At 38.8% G+C, this 26,587-nt stretch overlaps 1 protein-coding gene across 6 annotated transcripts in view; it reads left to right on the top strand.

Annotated features, from left to right (window-relative positions):
* LRRC28 (leucine rich repeat containing 28) overlaps nt 1–26,587 on the top strand; it is a 138,728-nt gene that overhangs the window by 108,175 nt on the left and 3,966 nt on the right. For 3 of the 6 annotated variants that reach the window (XR_009209554.1, XR_009209551.1, XR_009209552.1), the window contains 2 exons: nt 1,564–1,723; nt 7,335–7,893. Coding sequence is in view for 2 of the 6 variants with exons in the window: in XM_032176053.2 (XP_032031944.1) it covers nt 1,564–1,723 (160 nt within the window). In the remaining 4 variants the exon portion in view is untranslated. The remainder of the gene's footprint in view (nt 1–1,563; nt 1,724–7,334; nt 7,894–26,587) is intronic. The other 3 variants (XM_032176053.2, XM_032176051.2, XR_009209553.1) reach the window with 2 other exon arrangements.

The raw sequence follows: 26,587 nt of genomic DNA, 5'->3' as shown, positions 1-26,587 counted from the left end.
TAGTGAACATTGTGCTTTGTGCACTTGTTTTGGCTTTCATCTTTAAAAAAAGTTATTGTGGTAAAATACACATAACACGAAAGTAACCATTTTATCTATCTTTAAGTATACAGTTCAGTGGCATTAAGTACATTCACATTGTTGTGCAACAGGATTTTTCTGATAAGAAAAATAGTTTTGATATTTTATTAACACTGATCATTTTAGCACCCCCTACAGACACAGGGAAGCATTCTTAAAAACGTGGTTGTCAGTTGCAAAGCATGGTGCTTAAAAGTTCAAGTTTCAAGTAAGGAACTTGGTATTTGGGAATGTGTATTTGGTTGAAGTGAAAGGCTGGCAGTAGGGGAAATTTGGAAAGATCTTGTCCTTAAAGTTGGATACGTCAGTAGAGCAGGTTTTTGCCTTGCCGCCTCCTCGCATCTCAGCAATATGTAGACCTAAAGGAGGTAGAGGTACTGGGAGCCGTTGGCAGTATTGTCGCAGCGTGACAGCTAAAATTTGGAAAGGATTTGGCAGTGCATAGATTTGATAGGTATTGTGGGTGTATGTCTGAAATGCTTTAAGACAGCACTAGGCAATATTAATACGAAAAATACATTTCAGGTGTTTTTAAAACTGTGAAATGTTTCGTCTTTACTTAAAAAACAGAGTCCATACAAAAACATCTCACATTAACCTTCCAGAAATGCCTAGTGCAAAGTTAAGTTGGTTTTAAAAGCTAAACAGAAAATTATAGTTGTTTACCAATCAGTAAATTCCATTTTTCTAAGTGTTATTGGTGAGTCTGGACAGATATAAAAGGTAAAAAGATGATTTGTATTTCCTTCCCAAAGTTGAGTTGATAATTTTTAGATTTCACCTCAGCATGACCATTTCTCTCTCTGTTGGATGTTCATCATCAGTAGAAACCCAGTGTAAATGTGTCCTCAAGATTGCCTGGGCCACTGGGATGTTTTGCTTTAAATGTCTCTTTTGTGTAGCTCAGACCAAGCTGGGAAGGAAGCTCCCTGTTTTTATTAATGACAGCTCATGAGAGTAAGATAGGCAAAAGCTTGGTTTCATTATTTTTCATTCTTTTTTTATTTCCTCCCTTTCATTCTCTTCAATAAATATTATTTAGCCTTGGTGGAAGATTGATACTAAATACCTGATAGATTAGGGAGAACTTAATGAAAGTCAGTTTTAGTCGTCAGTTCCAAAAATTCTCTGACTCTTATTAAAGTTTGCAAAATCCTCTTTGGGTGAATTAACCCTTTTTGATCTTTGTTCTTAAAAAATATTTTATCTCACTTATTCCTTGCCTCTACCTCAGGACAGCTTCTGGCTCTTAAAATGAGTGACTTTGTGTTTTCTTTTAGTATCAAAAATATTTTTAAAAATCTTTCATTTTCAAATGATGTTAGATTTTTATTCAGTGTGTATCAATCAGATAACAGATTTTTCAACATGAAGTACTTTTAAGTAACTGAACTTATTTGGTAACAAATAAATATTTTAAGAAGCCTAGTTTAAGGAAGTCAGGTTTTTTACTTGTGTGTGTGATTTTCTCTTGTGTTCCAGATTTGAACTTTCTGTCTCCAATCTCATTACCCAGAAGTCTCCTGGAGCTGCTGCACTGCCCTCTGGGGCACTGTCATCGGTGTAGTGAGCCTATGTTTACCATCGTCTACCCCAAGCTCTTTCCCCTGAGAGAGACGCCAATGGCAGGGCTGCACCAGTGGTAATCATGCCTAAGTGGGCACCAAGGTTTACACCCAGGCAAGGGGTGCCGGGTGGGGAGAGGAGAGGCTGTGCATGAAAGCATTAAGTCAGCAGTTTTAAAGGGGCATGACATGCTTCCTGAGAAACAGCTAAATGAAACGATGCTCACTTTCAACAGCACAAGAAAACTGGATTTGCCTTTATTAATTTTTTGGTCATGTGCTGGACAGTTTTATTGTATATATTATTTAGAGGAGCTCATTCTTTGTGAGAATGTTTTCCTGCTGTTTCCCTATTCACAGTAGCCTTTAGGCAATAAGGGATGCGAGAAAAAAAAATGTGTTATATAACGGGATGAGCCCAGCTCTTTTGCTTAGTTGGTGTTGCTAACTGAAAATGTGTGATTGAGTTCTGTGTGTGTGTGTGTGTGTGTGCGTGCATGTGCACACACACACATTTCTGTTTTGAATTTCTAACCCTTCCAAGTGGCATTCTCATGCCACTCTTTATTTCTTGGCATATTGCCTTGAATTTGCTAAGAATGTTCACTAAGTAAAACCCCAATAGTGCTACTTTAAAAAAAGAATAGTCGTTAAAGATAGGCTCTCAAATGAAAAATTCCCCATTTGCACAACCTTAGTTTATGGGCTTCCTAAATTTAGGAAACTAAATTTAAACTTTTTCTAAGTTTGAATTTTTTAAGTAAAAAAAAAAAAGTACTATAGTACCTCATTTATCACCATCAAATGTATTTCATATGAGTAAATTTTCCACATAACTGAAGCCATTATCCCTCTTTCAATGCCAAAAAGCATTTTGCTTATAATCATGTTAATAGAAACCTTTCCAAGATTTTCTTTCCCTCCTTCGTTTCTTAATCCATGCAAGATAGGCAGTATGGGGCAGTGTTCAGAGCGTGGACTTTGCACCCGACAAGCTTGGCCCTTCTGTTGTGAGAAGGCTGTGGGACTCTCAAAATGGGGATACAACAGCCTGCGTGGCAGGGCCATGTGAGGCTTGGCAGATGAGAAAGGCACACACCTGGCACGTAAGAGGTATTCAACAAATGGTAGTTACCATTTACATAGCTCTACTCACTCCATCCCAAAACCGCGTTTATCTTTTTCTTCCTCTGGATAGTCCTGTTTTGCTATATTTCAGTTCCTATTTCAATCTTCTGTATTTTTAATGTTTCCTGCTTACAGGAGCCCTCCTCCAAATCTTTCTAATTTTCTACTTCTAAGGTGATCAGATAACCAGATTTGGTGGAATTGCATTTAAATTAGAATAAAAATAATTGAATTGGGTTCTGAGTGTATTACTACATGAATAAAATTAACAAATAAAATAGACACGTTTATGAGAATCTTACAGTGGTGCAGTGCACAGGCCCTGATTCCAACTGCACAAGGCCATCTCAGGCAACTTACTGATCATCCCTGAGCTTAGTCTTTTCATCAATAGAATGGGAATAATAATAATATCTATTTAATAAGGTCATTGTGAGAATTAAATGTGATCATCCCTGTGAAGAGCCCAGGATGGTGTCTGGCAAGGAATAAAAAGCAAATGTTAACTATTATTCTATTTTTGTAGTTCAGAGACTTTTTATTTCTTATTTTTGCTGTGTTTTTAGCAAATTATCTTTAGCAAGATATCATCACAGGAAAATCTTAACTAATTCATTAAACTACAGTTCAAACCTTTGTGCATTGTTATTATACAATTTCCTGTAGAAGACATTTCCTTGTTGAAAATATGAAAATGTAAACAAAATGATAGGGTCAGGATGCTCAGTAGCCAGTCAAATTCTGAATACCTGTTTTTAAAATTAAACTTTTTTAATCATGGCAATTCATTTACGAAAATAAAGTAGATCCTTCAAATGAAATCACTTTTATGTTATCTTTATATGAAATTTGGGGAATTTAGTCAGTACTTGCATTTTCCATTTACTGTTTAATTTCCCTGCTACAACTTAGAAATGTAGTGTGACTAATCTATTGTTTCAGAACATAAATATTATTAATTTCATAAAATGAGTATATGAAGTACATAGGACTAAGGCAGTGTCCTTTTCTTGCATAAAGCCAGAGTGCCTCTGTTTATAGCAGAGATGAAATGCAAGATACAAACATGGCTTTCTGTGGGAAGTTAATGGTAGGGTCTGAAATTGAGAGTTTGTGGCTTTCATTCAGCCCACCAGGCTGTACTCCTTCCCATGTTGCCATGGAGATTGTATTAAAAGCATCGGCTTCGGTTTCTACCATAGTCTTAAAAGTACTTTCTTTTGTAATTGAAAACCAAATACTTGAATCTCCAGTAGCCTGTTGCTGAAAATATTTTTTAATATCATAAACTCTAAAAGATCTAAGTTTTCTAATATATTCAGTTGTTTGCATTGCTTGTCATAAAATACATTATATCAGCCAATATCTAAATTAATGTGAACATCTGGCATTATTTCAAAAAGGAACATATTGAATATTCTTCTAAAATACCAAATTCAGTGGAAGTGTTAGTTTCAACCTAAATTTAATACAGAGTGAAGTAAAAAGAAATGACAGTATTTTGCATAAACAGCAAATACCCAAACTTTCAAATATATATAGCAAAGAAGAATAGCTAGTAAATTCATGACTTTTGATCCTGCAGGCATAGCAAATTTTCATTTTCAAAACTTATTGTTCATTTATTAAAATGGAGAACTTCAACGTAGAAGATTATTTCTTAGTAAAATAACATGTGTCTCTTTTCCCAAGCATGTATGGGTCTCACAAGTTCCGTATTTCCCAATAGGAAACCAGGCTACCCAAAGTTTTTCAGGGGCATTGGATTAGTTTGCTAGGGATGCTGCAACAAAGTGCTACAAACTGGGTGGCTTAAACAACAGAAATTTATTGTATCTCCGTTTTGGAGGCTGGAAGTCCAAGATCAAGGTGTCAGCAGGGTTGGTTCCTTCTGAGGCTGTGAGGGAGGGATCTGTTTCAGGCCTCCATGGCTTGTAGATGACCATCTTCTCCCTTCGTCTCTTCACATCATTTTCCCTTTATGAATGTCTGTCTCTGTGCACAAGTTTTCTCTTTTTATAAGGACACCATTCGTATTGGATTAGGGCCTACCCTAATGACCTCATCTTACCTAACTATTATATATACAAGGACATTGTTCCCAAATAGGGTCTCTATATTAGTCAGCACAGGCTGCCATAACAAAATGGCAGGGTGGCTTAAACAGCAGAAATTATTTTCCTATAGTTCTGGAGGAAAGAAGTCTGAAATCAAGGGGCTAGCATGGTTACGTTCTGGTGAGGGCTGTCTTCCTAGCTTGCAGGCAACCAATTTCTTATCGTCTCCTTACATGGCAGAGAATGTCTCTTCTTATAAGGGCACAAATCCTATCATGAGGATCCCACCTCATGACCTCATTTTAACCAATTATCTCCCAAAGACCTCCTCTCCAAATGCCCTCACATTGGGATTTGGGCCTCAACATATGAATTTAGGAAGGAAACAGTCCAGTCCATAATAGTCACATTATGAGGTACTAGAGGTTAGGACTAAAACACGGGAATTTTGAGGGCTATACAGTTCAACCCATAACAGTCTACGCTCTGGCCCCACTGAGATAAGAAAAAAAAAATGTTTTCTCCTGCTCTTACATAGTCACTCAATACTGAATATAACACTGAATGCTTCACTTCTTGTCACCAAAATTTGTGGGAAGTTCTCCCCACCAGCAACGAGTCAGTTCTCCGGTAGACACTAGCTGGGTGTCCTGTAAGTCCATCAGTTTCTAGACACTATCTTACTGGAGATAGCATTAGATCCCACAGGTTAAGGGCTCAGTCCCACAAGACTGCCTCCACTTAAGATGCTAGTTGCAAGTTGTAGATTGTCACCTGTACTTCTGACCAACCAGCTATAAAATCAGTGTTCCCAATACCTCCTTCTCATGTTCAGTTAATTTGTTAGAGTGGCTCACAGAGCTCATGGAAATACTTAACTGTTTTATCTGTTTTATTCTGCTGTGACAGAGTAATTGAGATTGGGTAATTTATAAAGAAAAGAGGTTTATTTGGCTGATGCTTCTGGACGCTGGGAAGTCCAAGATTGAGTGGCCACGTCTGGTGAGGGCCATCTTGCTGCATCATAACATGTCAGAAGGGCAGCGGGCACAAGAGACAAAGAAAATCAGACCAAACTTGTCCTTTTCACCAGGACCCCCCTCCCACAATAACTAACCCACTCCTGTGATAACGGCACTCATGAGGGCAGAGCTCTCATGACCTTATCACCTCTTAAAGGCCTTACCTTCTAATATTGTCATATTGGGAATTAAATGTCAACATAAACTTTGGAGGGGACATTCAAACCATAGCACTTGAGTTTACTGGTTTATTATAAAAGATACAGGTGAACAGCCAGATAGAAGAGACATATAAGGCAAGGCTTGTGGGAATAAATATGGAACTTTCATGCCTTCTGTGGGCATGCCATCTTCCAGCTATCCCAGAGCTCTCCAAACCCAGTCCTTTGGGCTTTTATGGAGGCTTCATTACATAGGCATGATTAATTAAACCATTGATGATTGGTGATTGGCACAACTTTCAGCCCCCCTCCCCTCCCCAAAGGTCAGGGATGGGGCTAAAAGTCCCAACCCTCTAATTATGTCTTGGTCTTTCTGGTGACCAGCACACATCCTGAAGCTACCTAGGGATTCCCCAGCCACCAGTTGTCTCATTAGCATATGAATGATACTCTAATCACTTAGGAGATTTCAGAGTTTTAGGGGCCATATGTCAGGAAACAGGGTCTAAGACTAAATATATATTTCACAATACCACATCCTCCAAAACTCATGTCCTCACATGCAGAATAAATTCACCCCATCCCATGCCCAGAAAGTCCTAAACCTATTTCAGCATCAACTCTTAAGTTCAAAATTTCAGCTTAAATATCTAAATCAGGTATGGGTCAGGACATAATTCATTCTGGGGCAAAACTCTCCAGCTATGAACCTATGAAACCAGATAACAATTTATCTGCTTCTAGCATGTAATAGTGGGACAGGAATAGGATAGACATTCCTGTTCCACAAGTGAGAATGCTAGAAGGAAGAAAAGGGGTCACAGGTCTCAAGTCTAAAATCTAGAAGGTGAAATTCCATTAGATTTTAAGGCTTAAGAATAATCCTCTTTGGCTCCACACTCTGTTCTCTGGGCCCAGTGGGGTGGCAGTCACACCCCCTTAGTCCTGGATGAATCAAAGAGGTTGCCCTGCCCTTGGGCTTTTTCTTCTCTTTAAGGATAACATATGTTTGCATCTAGGTAGTTCTTTTGGCCATCCTGCCTAAAATCCCAGAAGTCTGACAGTACTTCTTCATCTCATCCCATTTCTGTCCTGTTCAGTACAAGTTAGCAGTATTTTTGCTGAAATAGTTGATGATCCACAAGTCACATACCTAATCTGTTTGCAAACCATTGTCCAGCCACGCTGTTGGTGTTCTTTCATGTTTTGCAATATGAATAGGCTGAGAATTTTCCAAATCTTCAAGTTCTGATTCCTTATGCTTAATAATAATGTGCTCAATTTATCTCTCTCCTCTTGTATTTTACTCACATCTATAAGCAGCAAGAAGAAACCAAGCTGTGCCTTCAACACTTTGCTTAGAAATCTCCTCAGCCAAATATCCAAGTTATCACTTACAAATTCTGCTTTCCATCCAACAGAACACAATTCACTCAAGTCCTTTGCTACTTTATAACAAGGATCACCTTTCTTCCAGTTTCCAATAATACATTCCTCATTTGCAGTCTGAGAACTCGCCAGCAGCATCTTTAACATTTTTATTTCTAGCAACATTCTGTTCCTGACAATGTATTTTCTAAGACATTAGAAACTTTATAGCTCCTGCCTTTCTTTTGTGAGCCCTCACGAGATTCTTTATTTCTCCCAATAATCTCTTTTCTATCACACACCTCAAAACTCTTCCAGCCTCTATTCATTACCCCATGTCAAAGCCACTTCCACATTTTTAGGTATTTGTCACAGCAGCATCCCACTTCCTGATAGCAAAATGTCTCACATTGAAAGAGAGAGAATGACTGATTTTAAGAAATTGGCTCACACAATTGCAAAGGCTGGCAAGCTCAGAACTGTGGGGCAGACTGGCAGCCTGGACGTTGAGGTAAGAGTTGAAGTTGCAGTGTTGAGTCTGAATTCTGCGGGGCACCAGGCTGGAAACTTAGGCAGGGATTCTTTATTGCAGTCTTAAGGAGAATACCTTCTACTTTTTTGCTCTTAAGGCCTTCAACTAATTGGATGAGGCCCACCCACACTGTGGAGGGTAATCTGCTCAACTCAGAGTGTACTGATTTAAATGTTAATCATATCTTTAAAAAATACCTTTACAGCAACAGCTAGGCTAGTATTTGACCAAACAAATGAGCTCCATAGCCTAACCAAGTTGACACATAAAATTAACTAAAAGGTCTTACTTTAATCACCAGGGTATTTTGAGACAGGAACTGTAGATAGACTGGTATCCCAATGGTTCTTCCCATATTGCTGGGTTAAGCTTTAGCCATAACAGGTAGTAAAGAGTACATTCAGGCTTTATTGCTGTGTTTTCTCTGCTTTTGTGTAATAAGCCATGGTGTGCAATGGAAGAACCAGTAGTCCTAGGGATAAAGAGATCTAGTTTGGAAGTTGAGCTGTATTACTATTCTTAGTACTGTGAGATAGGTACTATCCTTAAGTTGAATCATACAAGTCATATGCATATGTTCCAACCTGTGATATCCCTTTTACAGGGCAAACAGGTACAGGAAGATTGCAAACTGGGCCAAGGTGTCATAGCAGAGCTGGGATTTGAACCCACGTGTGTGTGTGTATGGTTTGGGTATTTGCACTAAAAAGTACAGAAGGATGGAGCTCCAACTCTTTACTATGAGTATCTTGGGAAGGGGGGAATGTGGAGTTATGAGGTAGTCAGGTGGAAGGGGAGCTTTCATTTTCAACTCCATATACTTGGGATATAATTTTACAAATCTACAAAACAATATTTGAAAAAAATTATTTCTAGAGGCATTGAAAAAGCCCTTTGCCTAAAACTGTGTATACATGTTAAAAAAAGAAAAGATTGTTATGGCAAATTTTTTTGTTCAATTAAAAATGTTTTTAAGCAAGTTGCATAAAAGATTGCATAGTGTGGTCCAGTCTTTGTCAAGCAATTATAGGTGTGAATATATGTGTGTATCTATGTGCACATATATAGTAAATACATGCACATACACACATATTGAAACCATTGTATGTATATAGAAAAAGTCTTTGGAAGGACTCATACACCAAAGTAACAGTGGTTTCCTTTGAGTAGTGTTAAATTTTTGTAACAAACTGGTATTGATTTAGAAATTAAAAATATTTTCAATTATTAAAACATGAGTATGCCAGGTGCCTGTAATCCCAGCTACTGGGAGGCTGAGGCAGAATTGCTTGAACCCGGGAGGCAGAGGTTGCAGTGAGCTGAGATCGCGCCACTGCACTCCAGGCTGGGTGACAGAGCAAAACTCTGTCTCAAAAACAAAAGTAAAAACAAAACATTAGTATGCCAATGGCTTCTTGTAAAAAAAAATTTTCGGGTTACTTCCAGGTAACTCAAAAGACTCATCATCTTGTTTATTAATTTATCCAGTCGGTCAGAAAACACACTTTGAGCATCTACTGCCAGCCAGGCGCTGTGGTAGGTGAGGGCGCCATGGGCTTCAGTCAGGCCACTTTCAAGCTCAGATTTGCATAGCTTGGTTCTTTCAGGAATTCTTGGTCTTCTGGGCCAGAGTGATTCTGTGAGAGTGCCACATGTCTGAGTGATTGTTGTGCCTTTAGATAGAGACCTGTTTGTTAGAGGGCCTGCAAAACTGACTTGGTCTTACAGTTTCCTTTTGTCTTTCAGAACAATTAATACTCCCTTCTCCCACTCACTAGTAGTTTATTTTTAAAATAAGCTCTTTTATGTAATTCTTATCTGGTTTCCTCACTTATAAAATGTTTCATATTTCCTTACCCTTGCTTTTTGTGGCCATTGCTTCTTTGAAGCCAAGTAATATCAGTCATACCAACACTATTTGCCTACTCATTTTGGGGATTTTTTTTTTCCTTTTGGCAGAAGCCTATTCATTGGCACCCTCTTAAAGTGACTTATGAAATTTCCCACAAGTGAAATAGTCTTCAAAAATTTAAGTAAATTGTTCTTAACTGTTTCTTCCTCCTTATAACATTCAAAAACTATTTGTTGACCATCTGTCATGGGCTGTGCTCTGCAGTAGGTACTGAAAATTCTGCTTTGACCCCACCACCTAATTCTTTTCTCAGACATATCTCATTCCTAATGTCTAGGGCAAGGGCACAATCAAGAAAGAAGTCTGCTTGACATTTCTGTTTCTGTTTCTGCACACAGAATCTTCCTATGAGAGACAGTCACTACTAACATAAATGCAGCAAGCAGATACAATATGTTATTAGATGATTCTTGAGTAAGTTAATATGTACACAAGCTCAGGATTTTAACTTTGTCTTATAAATACTATTTTTTCTTTTGGCTTGACTTTCTGTATGAGTCAAATATATGCTTTGTGTTTTTAATCAGGAAACATATTTGCAGAAAAAATCCCACATTTCTTATGATTTTTCTGGGCTCCAATATGTGCCAACAGCATTGTGATTCGTTCTTTTAAGGCATAGTGGTATTTCTGTATTTTAAAACCAGGCTGAAATGCTCTTTCTTCTGCCTTGCCTGTAAATATGCTCAGAGATTCTAAAGCAACAAATGTCATGTCTGATGTTCTTTGTAGAATTTATCAGCATCTTTTTCTTAACTGTAGAGCTTATTGCTTAGCTCAAAGTGTTTCCCCAGACCTCTGATGTCTCCAGTGCCACAGTTCTGGATTTTAAAGGACTTAACCAGCATGAATCCATTCTTAAGGCAGCAGATTTGTTGGTGTACTTGTAATAACTCAGATTATTAATACAACAAGCAGATACAATATGTTATTAGATGAGTCTCCCAAAAGCAAATAAGTACACAGCCTTGGGATTTATTTGTTGCACAAATATGATACCTCCAGGTTACTCCACCCCCATGAGCTTCATAAGGAGTTAATGATGATCCAAAGGACATTATCCTTTAATGAGTGTAAATCCCGTATCTTCATGGAATTGAATGCTTTTGCTTGGGAGCTGTTTTAGTCCATTCTTATGCTGCTGTGCAGAAATACCCAAGACTGGGTAATTTATAAAGGAAAGAGGTTTAATTGACTCAAAGTTCCACATGGCTGAGGAGGCCTCAGGAAACTTACAATCGTGGCTCGAGGGGAAGCAAACATGTCCTTCTTCACATGGCAGCAGGCGAGAGAATTGCTGAGCAAAGAGGGAAAGGACCCTTATAAAACCATCAGATCTCATGAGAACTCACTCACTATCATGCAAACAGGAGCATGGGGGTAACCACCCCCCATGATTTAATTACCTCCGACCAGGTCCTTCTCACGACACATGGGGATTATGGGAATTACAATTCAAGATGATATTTGGGTGGGGATGCAGCTAAACCATATGAGGAGCTTTATTTTTAAAAACTAAATGGCTGTGATATGAAATGTATCCCTTGTATGAATGATTTGCATTTAACATAATTATCTTTTGATCACTGTGTTAAGTTTCATCAGCTAATCCCCCAAAATGCACTTTTTGTGTCTGTGGTTCTTTTCAATTGTGGTTTATTCAAATGTATACATCCTGGTATAGCATAAAAATTATTGGAACTAGAGTTCTAACCAACTTCATTTTTTAAATTATTTTTTAATTTTTTTTTCATTTCTAATTTTTGTGGGTACATAGTAGATATATATATATTTATGGGGTACTTGAGATGTTTGAGATAGGCATGCAATGCATAATAATCACATCATAAAAGTCACATTCCCTCAAGCATTTATTCTTTGTATTACTAACAATGCAATTATACAATTTTAGTTACTTTAAAATGCACAAATTACTGATTGTAGTCACCCTGTTGTGCTATCAAATACTAGGTCTTATTCATTCTTTCGGATTACTTTTTGTACCCATTAACCATTACCCAACCAACTTTAATTTTTTAAAATTAGAGGTAATGCAAAAGTATCTAATAACTCAAAATTTACAGAATTTCCTGAGTTAAGAAAAAAAATTCAAAAGTGATGCTTGCCTTTTTGCTTTCCTAAAGATGTCATTTGAAAACAAGTCTTCTGTTTTGATGAAGTTAAATTAATCCATTTCAATTTTATAGTAATGCTTTTTGTGTTCTAAGAAATCTTTACCTACCCCCAAGGTCATGAAGCCTATATAATTCTCTGTTAATATAATTACATTATAATTCTCTTTTCCATTCACTTGATCTGTGTCTATCTCTTAGTCAATAGAAAACTGTCTTAATTACTATAGTCAGATTATGGTAGGCCTTAATATCAGGTTGAGTGATACTTCCACTTTCCTTTTCCCTTTCAGGATTGTTTTAGCTATTCTAGGCCCTATACTTTTCCACTGATTTTTAGAATAAATTTATCTTTGTCTCCAAAAAGCCTTGTTGAGATTTTCATAAGAATTGCTTTAACTTTATAGATTAATTTGGAGACAGTTGACATATCTACTATATTGAGTTTTTTAATGTGTGAACATGATGTGTCTCTCCATTTATTTAGGTCTTTTACTTCTTTCATCAGTATCTTATAATTTTCAGCATATATATCATTAAACGTTTTCCTAAGTTTATATCAAAATATTTCACTTTTTTGTGTGCTTATAAATGATACTGTTTTAAAATGTCAATTTGCATGTGTTCATTGTTAGCATATGGGAATGTTAATGATTTTCATATTTCGATTGTATATGTTACAGCCTTGCTGAACTGACATATTAGTTCTAGGAGTATTTTTTTGTAGATGCCTTGGGGTTTTCTGCATAGAAAATCATGTCATGCTGTCTACTAAGGAATAGTTTTATTTCTTCCCTTCCAATCTGTTTGCCTTTATTTCTTTTTCTTGCCTTATAGCAGTGGTTAGAACTTCGAGTACTATGCTAAGGTTGTGAAAATAGACATCCTTGCCTTGTTACAATCTTTTTTTTTTTTTTTTTTGAGATGGAGTCTCGCTCCATTGCCCAGGCTGGAGTGCAGTGGCGCAATCTTGGCTCACTCTGCCTCCTGGGTTCACACCATTCTCCTGCCTCAGCCTCCCAAGTAGCTGGGACTACAGGTGCCCACCACCACGCCCAGCTAAATTTTTTTTTTTTTTTTTTTTTTTTAAGTAGAGACAGGGTTTTACTGTATTAGCCAAGATGGTCTCTATCTCCTGACCTCGTGATCTGCTCAACTCGGCCTCCCAAAGTGCTGGGATTACAGGCATGAGCCACCACACCCAGCTGCCTTTTTCCCAATCTTAAAGGGAAAACACTCAGCATTTCACTGTTAAGTATAATGTGTTAACTATAATACTATATATAATGTGTTAAGTATAATATAATTTTAATATTTTAAGTATAATGGGTTAACCCTACTGATAAGTAGGGGTTTTTGGTATGTTCTCTTTATTAAATTAAGGAAGATTTCCTCTCTATGTAGTTTGCTGAGAGTTTTAATCAAGAAAAAGTGTTCTATTTTGTTAAATGCTTCTTCTGAGTCCATTGATACGATCATATGGTTTTTCTTTTGCCTGTTGATATGGTGGGTGATAACTGATTATCAAATATTGAACTAGCCTCACACGCCTGGAATAACTCCCACTTGATCATGATGTGTAATTCTTTTTGTACATTTCTTTAATTTGTTAATACTTTGTTGAAGATTTTAAAATCTTTGTTCATGAAAGATACTGGTCTGTAATTTTCTGTTTTTGTATTATCCTTGTCTGGTTCTAGGGTCAGGATAATACTGGCCTTACTAAATGAGTTAGGAAGTGTTCCTCTTCTTCTGCTTTTTCCTGAAGAAATTGTTTAAAACTTTTCAAAAATTTATTTTTTTTACTCTTTGTTAAAATTCTACAGTGAAACCATCTGGGCAGGGAAATTTGTTTTCTTTTTTAAATTATAAATTCAATTTATTTAATGGTTGCAGGACTATTCAGATTGTCTATTTCATCTTAGTTGAGTTTTGGTAGTTTGTAGTTTTCTAGACACTGGTCTGTTTCTTCCAAGTTGTCAGATTTATTAGTATAAAGTTGTCCCTGGTATTCCTATACGTCTTTTTAATGGCTGTAGGATCTGTGATGATATCACCTGCTTCATTTCTAATATTAATTCGTGTGTTATCTCTTTTTATCTTTGTCAGTCTTGGTGAAGATTTATCAGTTTTATTGTTACTCATAATCCTAGTGATTGATTTCATTGGTTTCTCTTCTTTATTATTTACTATTCTTCTGCTTGCTTTGGGCTTATTTTGTTCTTTTTTTAGGTTTCTAAAAGCTAAAAGAGAAAAGGGGATATCACCACCAATCCCACAGAAATACAATCTACCATCAGAGAATACTACAAACACCTCTATGCAAATAAACTAGAAAATCTAGAAGAAATGGATAAATTCCTCGACAAATACACCCTCCCAAGACTAAACCAGGAAGAAGTTGAATCTCTGAATAGACCAATACCAGGCTCTGAAATTGTGGCAATAATCAATAGCTTACCAACCAAAAAGAGTCCAGGACCTGATGGATTCACAGCCGAATTCTACCAGAGGTACGAGGAGGAACTGGTACCATTCCTTCTGAAGCTATTCCAATAGATAGAAAAAGAGGGAATCCTCCCTAACACATTTTATGAGGCCAGCATCGTCCTGATACCAAAGCCTGGCAGAGACATAACCAAAAAAGAGAATTTCAGACCAATATCCTTGATGAACATTGATGCAAAAATCCTCAATAAAATACTGGCAAACCGAATCCAGCAGCACATCAAAAAGCTTATATACCATGATCAAGTGGGCTTCATCCCTGGGATGCAAGGCTGGTTCAACATACGTGAATCAATAAATGTAATCCAGCATATAAACAGAACCAAAGACAAAAACCACATGATTATCTCAATAGATGCAGAAAAGGCCTTTGACAAAATTCAACATCTCTTCATGCTAAAAACTCTCAATAAATTAGGTATTGATGGGACGTATCTCAAAATAATAGCTATCTATGACAAACCCACAGCCAATATCATATTGAATGGGCAAAAACTGGAAGCATTCCCTTTGAAAACTGGCACAAGACAGGGATGCCCTCTCTCACCACTCCTATTCAACATAGTGTTGGAAGTTCTGGCCAGGGCAATCAGGCAAGAGAAGGAAATAAAGGGTATTCAATTAGGAAAAGAGGAAGTCAAATTGTCCCTGTTTGCAGATGACATGATTGTATATCTAGAAAACCCCATCTTCTCAGCCCAAAATCTCCTTAAGCTGATTAGCAACTTCAGCAAAGTCTCAGGATACAAAATCAATGTACAAAAATCACAAGCATTCTTGTACACCAATCACAGACAAACAGAGAGCCAAATCGTGAGTGAACTCCCATTCACAATTGCTTCAAAGAGAATCAAATACCTAGGAATCCAACTTACAAGGGATGTGAAGGACCTCTTCAAGGAGAACTACAAACCACTGCTCAATGAAATAAAAGAGGATACAAACAAATGGAAGAACATTCCATGCTCATGGGTTGGAAGAATCAATATTGTGAAAACGGCCATACTGCCCAGGGTAATTTATAGATTCAATGCCATCCCCATCAAGCTACCAATGACTTTCTTCACAGAATTGGAAAAAACTACTTTAAAGTTCATATGGAACCAAAAAAGAGCCCGCATCGCCAAGTCAATCCTAAGCCAAAAGAACAAAGCTGGAGGCATCATGCTACCTGACTTCAAACTATACTACAAGGCTACAGTAACCAAAACAGCATGGTACTGGTACCACAACAGAGACATAGATCAATGGAACAGAACAGAGCCCTCAGAAGTGATGCCACATATCTACAACTATCTGATCTTTGACAAACCTGACAAAAACAAGAAATGGGGAAAGGATTCCCTATTTAATAAATGGTGCTGGGAAAACTGGCTAGCCATATGTAGAAAGCTGCAACTGGATCCCTTCCTTACACCTTATACAAAAATTAATTCAAGATGGATTAAAAACTTACATGTTAGACCTAAAACCATTAAAATCCTACAAGAAAACCTAGGCAATACCATTCAGGACATAGGCATGCACAAAGACTTCATGTCTAAAACACCAAAAGCAATGGCAACAAATGCCAAAATTGACAAATGGGATCTAATCAAACTAAAGAGCTTCTGCACAGCAAAAGAAACTACCATCAGAGTGAACAGGCAACCTACAGAATGGGAGAAAATTTTCGCAACCTACTCATCTGACAAAGGGCTAATATCCAGAATCTACAATGAACTCAAACAAATTTACAAGAAAAAAAGAAACAACCCCATCAAAAAGTGGGCAAAGGACATGAACAGACACTTCTCAAAAGAAGACATTTATGCAGCCAAAAAACACATGAAAAAATGCTCATCATCACTGGCCATCAGAGAAATGCAAATCAAAACCGCAGTGAGATATCATCTCACACCAGTTAGAATGGCCATCATTAAAAAGTCAGGAAACAACAGGTGCTGGAGAGGATGTGGAGAAATAGGAACACTTTTTACACTGTTGGTGGGACTGTAAACTAGTTCAACCATTGTGGAAGTCAGTGTGGCGATTCCTCAGGGATCTAGAACTAGAAATACCATTTGACCCAGCCATCCCATTACTGGGTATATACCCAAAGGACTATAAATCATGCTGCTATAAAGACACATGCACACGTATGTTTATTGCGGCACTATTCACAATAGCAAAGAGTTGGAACCAACCCAAATGTCCAACAACGATAGACTGGATTAAGAAAACGTGGCACATATACACCATGGAATGCTATGCAGCCATAAAAAATGATGAGTTCATGTCCTTTGTAGGGACATGGATGAAACTGGAAAACATCATTCTCAGTAAACTGTCGTAAGGACAAAAAACCAAACACCGCATGTTCTCACTCATAGGTGGGAATTGAACAATGAGAACTCATAGACACAGGAAGGGGAACGTCACACTCCAGGGACTGTTGTGGGGTGGGGGGAGGGGGTAGGGACAGCATTAGGTGATATACCTAATGCTAAATGACGAGTTCATGGGTGCAGCAAAACAACATGGCACATGGATACATATGTAACAAACCTGCACATTGTGCACATGTACCGTAAAACCTATATTATAATAATAATAAAAAGAAAAATAAATAAAAGCTAAAAGAGGACATTTATAGCACTAAGTACTTACATTAGAAAAGAGGAAAAGTCTCAAATCAATAATCTAGGCTTCTTTGTAATGTAAGCATTTAGTGCTATAAATTTCCCTCAGCACTACTGTCTCTAGCTGTGTACCAAAATCTTTGATTTTTGAATCGTATTTTCATCTTCACTCAGTTTGTGTATGTTTTAAGTTCCTTTGAGATTTCCTTTTTGACCTATGGAAGTGTGGTCATTTGATCCATGGGTCAAAGAACTGTGGTGTTTAATTTCTATATGTTTGAAGATTTTCCTCTTGTCTTTTTGTTATCAAACTATTGTAGAATAGTTTGATTCTATTATAATCAAAGAACATACTCTATGATTTTTCCTTGCTTTAAACTTAAATTGTTCTTCATTCTGTAGTTTCCTGGTAGAAATATGAGTTATTGATTTTAGACCTTTCTTTTCTAGTATGTGTGTTTAGTACTGTAAGTTTTCCTTTCCGTACTGCTTTGGCTGCATCCTATTATTTTTTGATGACTTGCATTTTATTTTCACTTAGTTGAAAAAAAACTTGTTTTATACTTTAAGTTCTAGGGTACATGTGCACAACGTGCAGGTTTGTTACATATGTATACATGTGCCATGTTGGTGTGCTGCACCCATTAACTCATTATTTACATTAGGTATATCTCCTAATGCTATCCCTCCCCCTTCCCCCCACCCACAACAGGCCCCAGATTGTGAAGTTCCCCTTCCTGTGTCCATGTGTTCTCATTGTTCAATTCCCATCTATGAGTGAGGACATGGGGTGTTTGGTTTTCGGTCCTTGCGATAGTTTGCTGAGAATGATGGTTTCCAGCTTCATCCATGTCCCTACAAAGGACATGAACTCATCCTTTTTTATGGCTGCATAGTATTCCATGGTGTATATGTGCCACATTTTCTTAATCCAGTCTATCATTGATGGACATTTGGGTTGGTTCCAAGTCTTTGCTATTGTGAATAGTACCACAGTAAACATACGTGTGCATGCGTCTTTATAGCAGCTTGATTTATAATCCTTTGGGTATATACCCAGTAATGGGATGGCTGGGTCAAATTGTATTTCTATTTCTAGATCCTTGAGGAATCGCTACACTGTCTTCCACAATGGTTGAACAAGTTTACAGTCCCACCAACAGTGTAAGAAGTGTTCCTATTTCTCCAAATCCTCTCCAGCACCTGTTGTTTCCTGACTTTTTAATGATCGCCATTCTTACTGGTGTGAGATAGTATCTCATTGTGGTTTTGATTTGCATTTCTCTGATGGCCAGTGATGATGAGCATTTTTTCATGTGTCTGTTGGCTGCATAAATGTCTTTTTTTGAGAATTGTCTGTTCATATCCTTTGCCCACTTTTTGATGGGGTTGTTTCTTCTTTGTAAATTTGTTTGAGTTCATTGTAGATTCTGGATATTAGCCCTTTGTCAGATGAGTAGATTGCAAAAATTGTCTCCCATTCTGTAGGTTGCCTATTCACTCTGATGGTAGTTTCTTTTGCTATGCAGAAGCTCTTTAGTTTAATTAGATCCCATTTGTCAATTTTGGCTTTTGTTGCCATTGCTTTTGGTGTTTTAGACATGAAGTCTTTGCGCATGCCTATGTCCTGAATGGTATTGCCTAGGTTTTCTTCTAGGTTTTTTATGGTTTTAGGTCTAATGTTTAAGTCTTTAATCCATCTTGAATTAATTTTTGTATGAGGTGTAAGGAAGGGATCCAGTTTCAGCTTTCTACATATGGCTAGCCAGTTTTCCCAGCACCATTTATTAAATAGGGAATCCTTTTCCCATTTCTTGTTTTTTTCAGGTTTGTCAAAGATCAGATGGTTGTAGATGTGTGGTATTATTTCTGAGGGCTCTATTCTGTTCCATTGGTCTATAGCTCTGTTTTGGTACCAGTACCGTGCTGTTTTGGTTACTATAGCCTTGTAGTATAGTTTGAAGTCAGGTAGCATGATGCCTCCAGCTTTGTTCTTTTGGCTTAGGGTTGTCTTGGCAATGCAGGACCTTTTTTGGTTCCATATGAACTTTAAAGTATTTTTTTTCCAATTCTGTGACAAAAGTCATTGGTAGCTTGATGGGGATGGCATTGAATCTATAAATTACCTTGGGCAGTATGGTCATTTTCACAATATTGATTCTTCCTATCCATGAGCATGGAATGTTCTTCCATTTGTTTGTGTCCTCTTTTATTTCGTTGAGCAGTGGTTTGTAGTTCTCCTTGAAGAGGTCCTTCACATCCCTTGTAAGTTGGATTCCTAGGTATTTTATTCTCTTTGAAGCAATTGTGAATGGGAGTTCACTCATGATTTGACTCTCTGTTTGCTGTTGGTGTATAAGAATGCTTGTGATTTTTGCACATTGATTTTGTATCCTGAGACTTTGCTGAAGTTGCTTATCAGCTTAAAGAGATTTTGGGCTGAGATGATGGGGTTTTCTAAATATACAATCATGTCATCTGTAAACAGGGACAATTTGACTTCCTCTTTTTCTAATTGAATACCCTTTATTTATTTCTCCTGCCTGATTGCCCTGGGCAGAACTTCCAACACTGCGTTGAATAGGAGTGGTGAGATAGGGCATCCCTGTCTTGTGCCAGTTTTCAAAGGAAATGCTTCCAGTTTTTGCCCATTCAGTATGATATTGGCTGTGGGTTTGTCATAAATAGCTCTTATTATTTTGAGATATGTCCCATCAATACCTGATTTATTGAGTTTTTAGCATGAAGGGCTGTTGAATTTTGTTGAAGGCCTTTTCTGCATCTATTGAGATAATCATGTGGCTTTTGTCTTTGGTTCTGTTTATATGCTGGATTACGTTTATTGATTTGCATATGTTGAACCAGCCTTGCATCCCAGGGATGAAGCCCACTTGATCGTGGTGGATAAGCTTTTTGATGTGCTGCTGGATTCGGTTTGCCAGTATTTTATTGAGGATTTTTGCATCAATGTTCTTCAGGGATATTGGTCTAAAATTCTCTTTTTTTGTTGTGTCTTTGCCAGGCTTTGGTATCAGGACGATGCTGGCCTCATAAAATGAGTTAGGGAGGATTCCCTTTTCCTGTTGATTGGAATAGTTTCAGAAGGAAAGGTACCAGCTCCTTCTTGTACCTCTGGTAGAATTCAGCTGTGAATTCGTCGGGTCCTGGACTTTTTTTGGTTGGTAGGCTATTAATTATTGCCTTAATTTCAGAGCTTGTTATTGGTCTACTCAGGGATTGAACTTCTTCCTGGTTTAGTCTTGGGAGGGTGTATGTGTCCAGGAATTTATCCATTTCTTCTAGATTTTCTAGTTTATTTGTGTAGAGGTGTTAATTATAGTATTCTCTGATGGTAGTTTGTATTTCTATGGGATCAGTGGTGATATCCCCTTTATCATTTTTTATTGCATCTATTTGATTCTTCTCCCTTTTCTTCTTTATTAGTCTTGCTAGCAGTCTGTCAATTTTGTTGATCTTTTCAAAAAACCAGCTCCTGGATTGATTGATTTTTTGAAGGGTTTTTTATATCTCTATCTCCTTCAATTCTGTTCTGATCTTAGTTATTTCTTGCCTTCTGCTAGCCTTTGAATGTGTTTGCTCTTGCTTCTCTAATTCTTTTAATTGTGATGTTAGGGTGTCAATTTTAGATCTTTCCTGTTTTCTCTTGTGGGCATTTAGTGCTATAAATTTCCCTCTACACACTGCTTTAAATGTGTCCCAGAGATTCTGGTATGTTGTGTCCTTGTTCTCATTAGTTTCAAAGAACATCTTTATTTCTGCCTTCATTTCGTTATGTACACAGTAGTCATTCAGGAGCAGGTTGTTCAGTTTCCATGTAGTTGAGTGGTTTTGAGTGAGTTTCTTAATCCTGAGTTCTAGTTTGATTGCACTGTGGTCTGACAAACAGTTTGTTGTAATTTCTGTTCTTTTACATTTGCTGAGGAATGCTTTACTTCCAACTATGTGGTCAATTTTTGAATAAGTATGATGTGGTGCTGAGAAGAATGTATATTCTGTTGATGGAGTGAAGAGTCCTGTAGATGTCTATTAGATCTGCTTGGTGCAGAGCTGAGTTGAATTCCTGGATATCCTTGTTAACTTTCTGTCTCGTTGATCTGTCTAATTTTGACAGTGGGGTGTTAAAGTCTCCCATTATTATTGTGTGGGAGTCTAAGACTCATTCTAGGTCTCTAAGGACTTGCTTTATGAATCTGGGTGCTCCTGTTTTGGGTGCATATATGTTTAGGATAGTTAGCTCTTCTTGTTGAATTGATCCCTTTACCATTATGTAGTGGCCTTCTTTGTCTCTTTTGATCTTTGTTGGTTTAAAGTCTGTTTTGTCAGAGACTAGGATTGCAACCCCTGCCTTTTTTTGTTTTCCATTTGCTTGGTAGATCTTCCTCCATTCCTTTATTTTGAGCCTATGTGTGTCTCTGCACGTGAGATGGGTTTCCTGAAGAAAACACACTGATGGGTTTTGACTCTTTATCCAATTTGCCAGTCTGTGTCTTTTAATTGGAGCATTTAGCCCATTTAAATTTAAGGTTAATACTGTTATGTGTGAATTTGATCCTGTCATTATGATGTTCGCTGGTTATTTTGCTCATTAGTTAATGCAGTTTCTTCCTAGCATCGATGGTGTTTACAATTTGCCATGTTTTTGCAGTGGCTATCAGTTGTTCCTTTCCATGTTTAGTGCTTCCTTCAGGAGCTCTTGTAGGGCAGGGTTGGTGGTGACAAAATCTCTCAGCATTTGCTTGTCTGTAAAGGATTTTATTTCTCCTTCACTTTTGAAGCTTAATTTGGCTGGATATGAAATTCTGGGTTGAAAATTCTTTTCTTTAAGAATGTTGAATGGTGGTCCCCACTCTCTTCTGACTTGTAGAGTTTCTGCTGAGAGATCAGCTGTTAGTCTGATGGGCTTTCCTTTGTGGGTAACCCGACCTTTCTCTCTGGCTGCCCTTAACATTTTTCCCTTCATTTCAACTTTGGTGAATCTGACAATTTTGTGTCTTGGAGTTGCTCTTCTCGAGGAGTATCTTTGTGGTGTTCTCTGTATTTCCTGAATTTGAATGTTGGCCTGCCTTGCTAGATTGGGGAAGTTCTCCTGGATAATATCCTGCAGAGTGTTTTCCAACTTGGTTCCATTCTCCCCATCGCTTTCAGGTATACCAATCAGACGAAGATTTGGTCTTTTCACATAGTCCCATATTTCTTGGAGGCTTTGTTCATTTCTTTTTACTCTTTTTTCTCTAAACTTCTCTTCTCGCTTCATTTCATTCATTTGATCTTCAATCACTGATACCCTTTCTTCCAGTTGATCAAATCGGCTACTGAAGCTTGTGCATTCATCACGTAGTTCTCGTGCCATGTTTTTCAGCTCCATCAGGTCATTTAAGGACTTCTCTATATTGTTTATTCTAGTTAGCCATTTGTCTAATCTTTTTTCAAGGTTTTTAGCTTCTTTGTGATGGGTTCAAACTTCCTCCTTTAGCTTGGAGAAGTTTGATCTTCTGAAGCCTTCTTCTCTCAACTCGTCAAAGTCATTCTCCATCTAGCTTTGTTCTGTTGCTGGCAAGGAGCTGCATTCCTTTGGAGAGGGAGAGGTGCTCTGATTTTTAGAGTTTTCAGCTTTTCTGCTCTGTTTTTTCCCCATCTTTGTGGTTTTATCTACCTTTGGTCTTTGATGATAGTGACTTACAGATGGGGTTTTGGTGTGGATATCCTTTCTGTTTGTTAGTTTTCTTCTAACAGTCAGGATCCTCAGCTGCAGGTCTGTTGGAGTTTGCTGGAGGTCCACTGCAGACCCTGTTTGCCTGGGTATCAGCAGCAGAGGCTGCAGAACAGCGAATATTGCTGAACAGCAAGTGTTGCTGCCTGATTGTTCCTCTGGAAGCTTCATCTCAGAGGGGTACCCAGCTGTGTGAGGTGTCAGTCTGCCCCTACTGGAGGGTGCCTCCCAGTTAGGCTACTCAGGGGTCAGGGACCCACTTGAGGGGGCAGTCTGTCTGTTCTCAGATCTCAAACTCTGTGCTGGGAGAACCACTACTCACTTCAAAGCTGTCAGACAGGGACATTTAAGTCTGCAGAGGTTTCTGCTGCCTTTTGTTCAGCTATGCCCTGCCCCCAGAGGTGGAGTCTACAGAGGCAGGCAGGCCTCCTTGAGCTGTGGTGGGCTCCACGCAGTTCGAGGTTCCTGGCTGCTATGTTTACCTACTCAAGCCTCAGCAATGGCGGGCACCCCTCCCCCAGCCTTGCTGCCGCCTTGCAGATTGATCTCAGACTGCTGTGCTAGCAATGAGCGAGGCTCCATGGGCGTGGGACCCTGCCAGTCAGGAATGGGATATAATCTCCTGGTGTGCTGTTTGCTCAGTTGGAAATGCAGAAATCACCCATCTTCTGCGGCTCTCATGCTGGGAGCTGTAGACTGGAGCTGTTCCTATTCGGCCATCTTGGAACCACCAAAAATTTATTTTATTTCTCTTCAGATTTCTTCTTTCAGCTAGATATTTAGAATTAAGTTGTTTAATTTCCAAATATTTAGGAATTTTCCAGCTATCTTTTATTGATTTCTAGTTTAATTCCATTGTAGTTTGAGAACATAATTTGTATGATATCTTTTAAATTTTTTAAGGTGTGGTTTTATGCCCAGATTTTGTAAACATTCTCATTTAAGTGTTCCTACCAGTTTATGGCTCTAGCAGCTCTGTCCAGGTGGGCAAATCTCAGCTGTGACTTGGTATATGGTCCATGGGCATATGAAAAAAAACATAGATTCTGCTGCTGTTGGATAGTGTTCTGTATGTCAGATTTTTAATTTATTGTGTTGTTCAGTTTTTCTGTACTTATACTAATTTTCTATCTAGTATATAAGTTGCTGAGAGTAAGGTATTGAAGTCCCCAATTCTATTAATGGATTTATCTATTTCTCCTTTCATCTCTCTTATTTCTAAATAGCTTTATTGAGATAATTCACATATCATACAATTTCACCCATTTAAAGTATACAACTCAGTGTTTCTTAGTACATTCAGCAATATGCGCAACCCTCACCCTAATCCATTTCAGAACATTTTTTCACCCAGACGGAAACCCTAAACATTTAGCTCTTGCCCCTGTCCCTCTGTCCCCATCATACCTAGCCCTAGGCTTATCTACTTTCTGTCTCTGTAGATTTTCCTGTCCCTGGCCTTTGGCTTGGGGGCTTGGGCTTTACTTGGAGCCAATTGCATCTGTGCCTGTTACTGGTTCTGGATTGGAGGCTTCTACAGCATCCTATTTAAGATATAGAGGGCAATAAGGTACCCAGAGAACTTGCCAGCACTGCGTTGTTCCTCAAGTCCCACTGTCCCTAGGCTGTCTGCCTTCATTTTCCCTTTCAGAGCTTGCCTGTGCTTATTTGTTGTATTTTGTCCAGAGTATTTCAGGTGTAGGGGGGAAGACCTGGGAAGAATGGGGCCTACCCCATCTTGGCAGGACCAGAAGTTCCACCAAAATATATTTTCCCCCAAAATCCAGAGGGATCCACTGAGTGTGTATCTGTTTCTCTGTAGTGGGCAGTTCTGGATACAACTCTTCTTTTCCATTTGAAACTGCACTGATGTAGTAGGCATGTGAACTCTTGCAGGATTTTTCTCTCTCATCTCTGATAATCATGTATCTATTAAGGCATCAAGGGTGCTTGCTACTTCCAGTTTGTATTCCCCCTTGCAAATACATTTAGCCTTAGGGAAGAAAAAGACTTCTTGGCCCTCCTGGAGATTTTCAGGAGGTGGCTGAGCAGGGTCCGCCACCTTGGGTCCTCTCTGCATTCCCATTTACCCTCTGTCTAGAATCTGCAAGGGGAGTCTAGCATAGCTATCTCATCAGCTGTTGGCCTCCAATGAGTCAAGCCTTCTGTTAACCATTCCCAGGTGCTTAATGTATCATATTCTGAGGTATAGGTGAAGTACCCCTGTTGGCCTGATCCAATCTTACATTCATTCTTGCTGGCTAATGTACTTAGAATCCATTTCCATGTGTGCCCTCCAGGTTCCTGCTAATATAATTTGACAAGATCCTGCAACTCCGTCAGCGTGTACGTGATTTCCTCCAGGAGTAGACCTTGCAGTGATCTCTGGATCATGCTAGGATTTTACCCTTTTTGGCCCTAGAGGCGATGAGTATTGATGGTGGTAGGTCCTGAAAAGTTTTTAGGTAACCACCCCAGGGGAAGCCATTGAAACATTTTTACGCAAGGGAATGGTAGTTTTCGTGGAAGGTGGAAAGGTCTGTTTCTGATATGCAGAAATGTTTAGAGATGCTAGAGAGTGAAGGCTCTTAGATCTGTGCCTGTCTACAGGCTCCCATATCAAGTTTCAAGTTCCCACTCTTTCCCCACAGCACCTTTTACCTTAGCATAAGAGACTTAGCATAAGAGACTTAGCATAAATATATCTTTATCTGGCACGTACTCCTGAAACCTCTACATTTAGCCTCAGCCATGTCCCTTGCAGCTTCATAAAATAAGGATTTATTTAAGGCCACCATAAAAACTTTCTGATTCTCTGCCCATGCCTTGAGTTGAGATCTCAAGGCACTAAGCTTATCGTTTTCTTTTCGGAGTCTCTTCAGCACAATCAAAAGAAGCCATCTCACCCCACAAACTTGGAATCACCATGATGCCATAGCAATCAAGTGCCACAGCCACTTGCTTTCCCAATGCCTTGCCCTCCTGTTACCTTCTGTTCCAGTGATATTTGAGTAACCATGATGCCACCACATACTACAGATTAGCAGGGTCCCACTTCTCTCTAGTAAGAAAGCCATTCATGTACTCACCAGCCCAACCTCAGAATCTCACTTGGATGAGCTGCTTCATTGGGCCACTTCTCATAACACATACTGTATTCATCAGGGCTGGAAAACAAAATGCACATTTGGCTGAGACTTTGAAGAGAAATTAATGAAGAAGGACAATTGGCTGAAGTTTGGGCAGGGTGCAGAGCACCCAGAAGGATATTGAGCACTCAGGGACTCACAGCAGTAGGAAGCCCTTACCATGCTTAATCCTTGGGCCTGAAGGGCAAAGGGAGCTCTGGAGCCTGGCGAGAACCAGAGGTGGCAAAGGGGGCCTGCCTGATAGGAGCTCCAGTCCCAGGGTTAGAGAGGGAGTGGGGTGGAAATACTCAACCTTCCTTCTTCCTGCCCTTCAGCCCCCTGCTGGTGCCTCCTGCTGGTGCCTCTCACTGGCCTAACCAGAAGCCGGAGTTGAGGCAGCTTTGCTGGTAAAGTCTACAGAGGTCCCCTTCCTGGGCCACAGAGAAAGGTGGACTGTGTTGGGGGTGAGGAAATAGAAAACAATCAGCACAGGGGGTCTCGTGGAAACAACAAGAGACTCTTCTCCCTCTACCAGAGGATAGCACTTCTGGCAGGAAAACAAGGCATCTAATAGCTGGAGCTGTCCAGAGTGGGTCGGAGGCCCCTGGGGCTCGTGACTCACTGCACAAAGGTGCCCAAAC

Source organism: Hylobates moloch, unplaced genomic scaffold, assembly GCF_009828535.3.
Source record: "Hylobates moloch isolate HMO894 unplaced genomic scaffold, HMol_V3 SCAFFOLD_14, whole genome shotgun sequence".
NCBI classification, from domain to species: Eukaryota; Metazoa; Chordata; class Mammalia; order Primates; family Hylobatidae; genus Hylobates; species Hylobates moloch.
The sequence above is the reverse complement of the archived record's forward strand: the minus strand, read 5'-3'. Positions and strand labels throughout refer to the sequence as shown.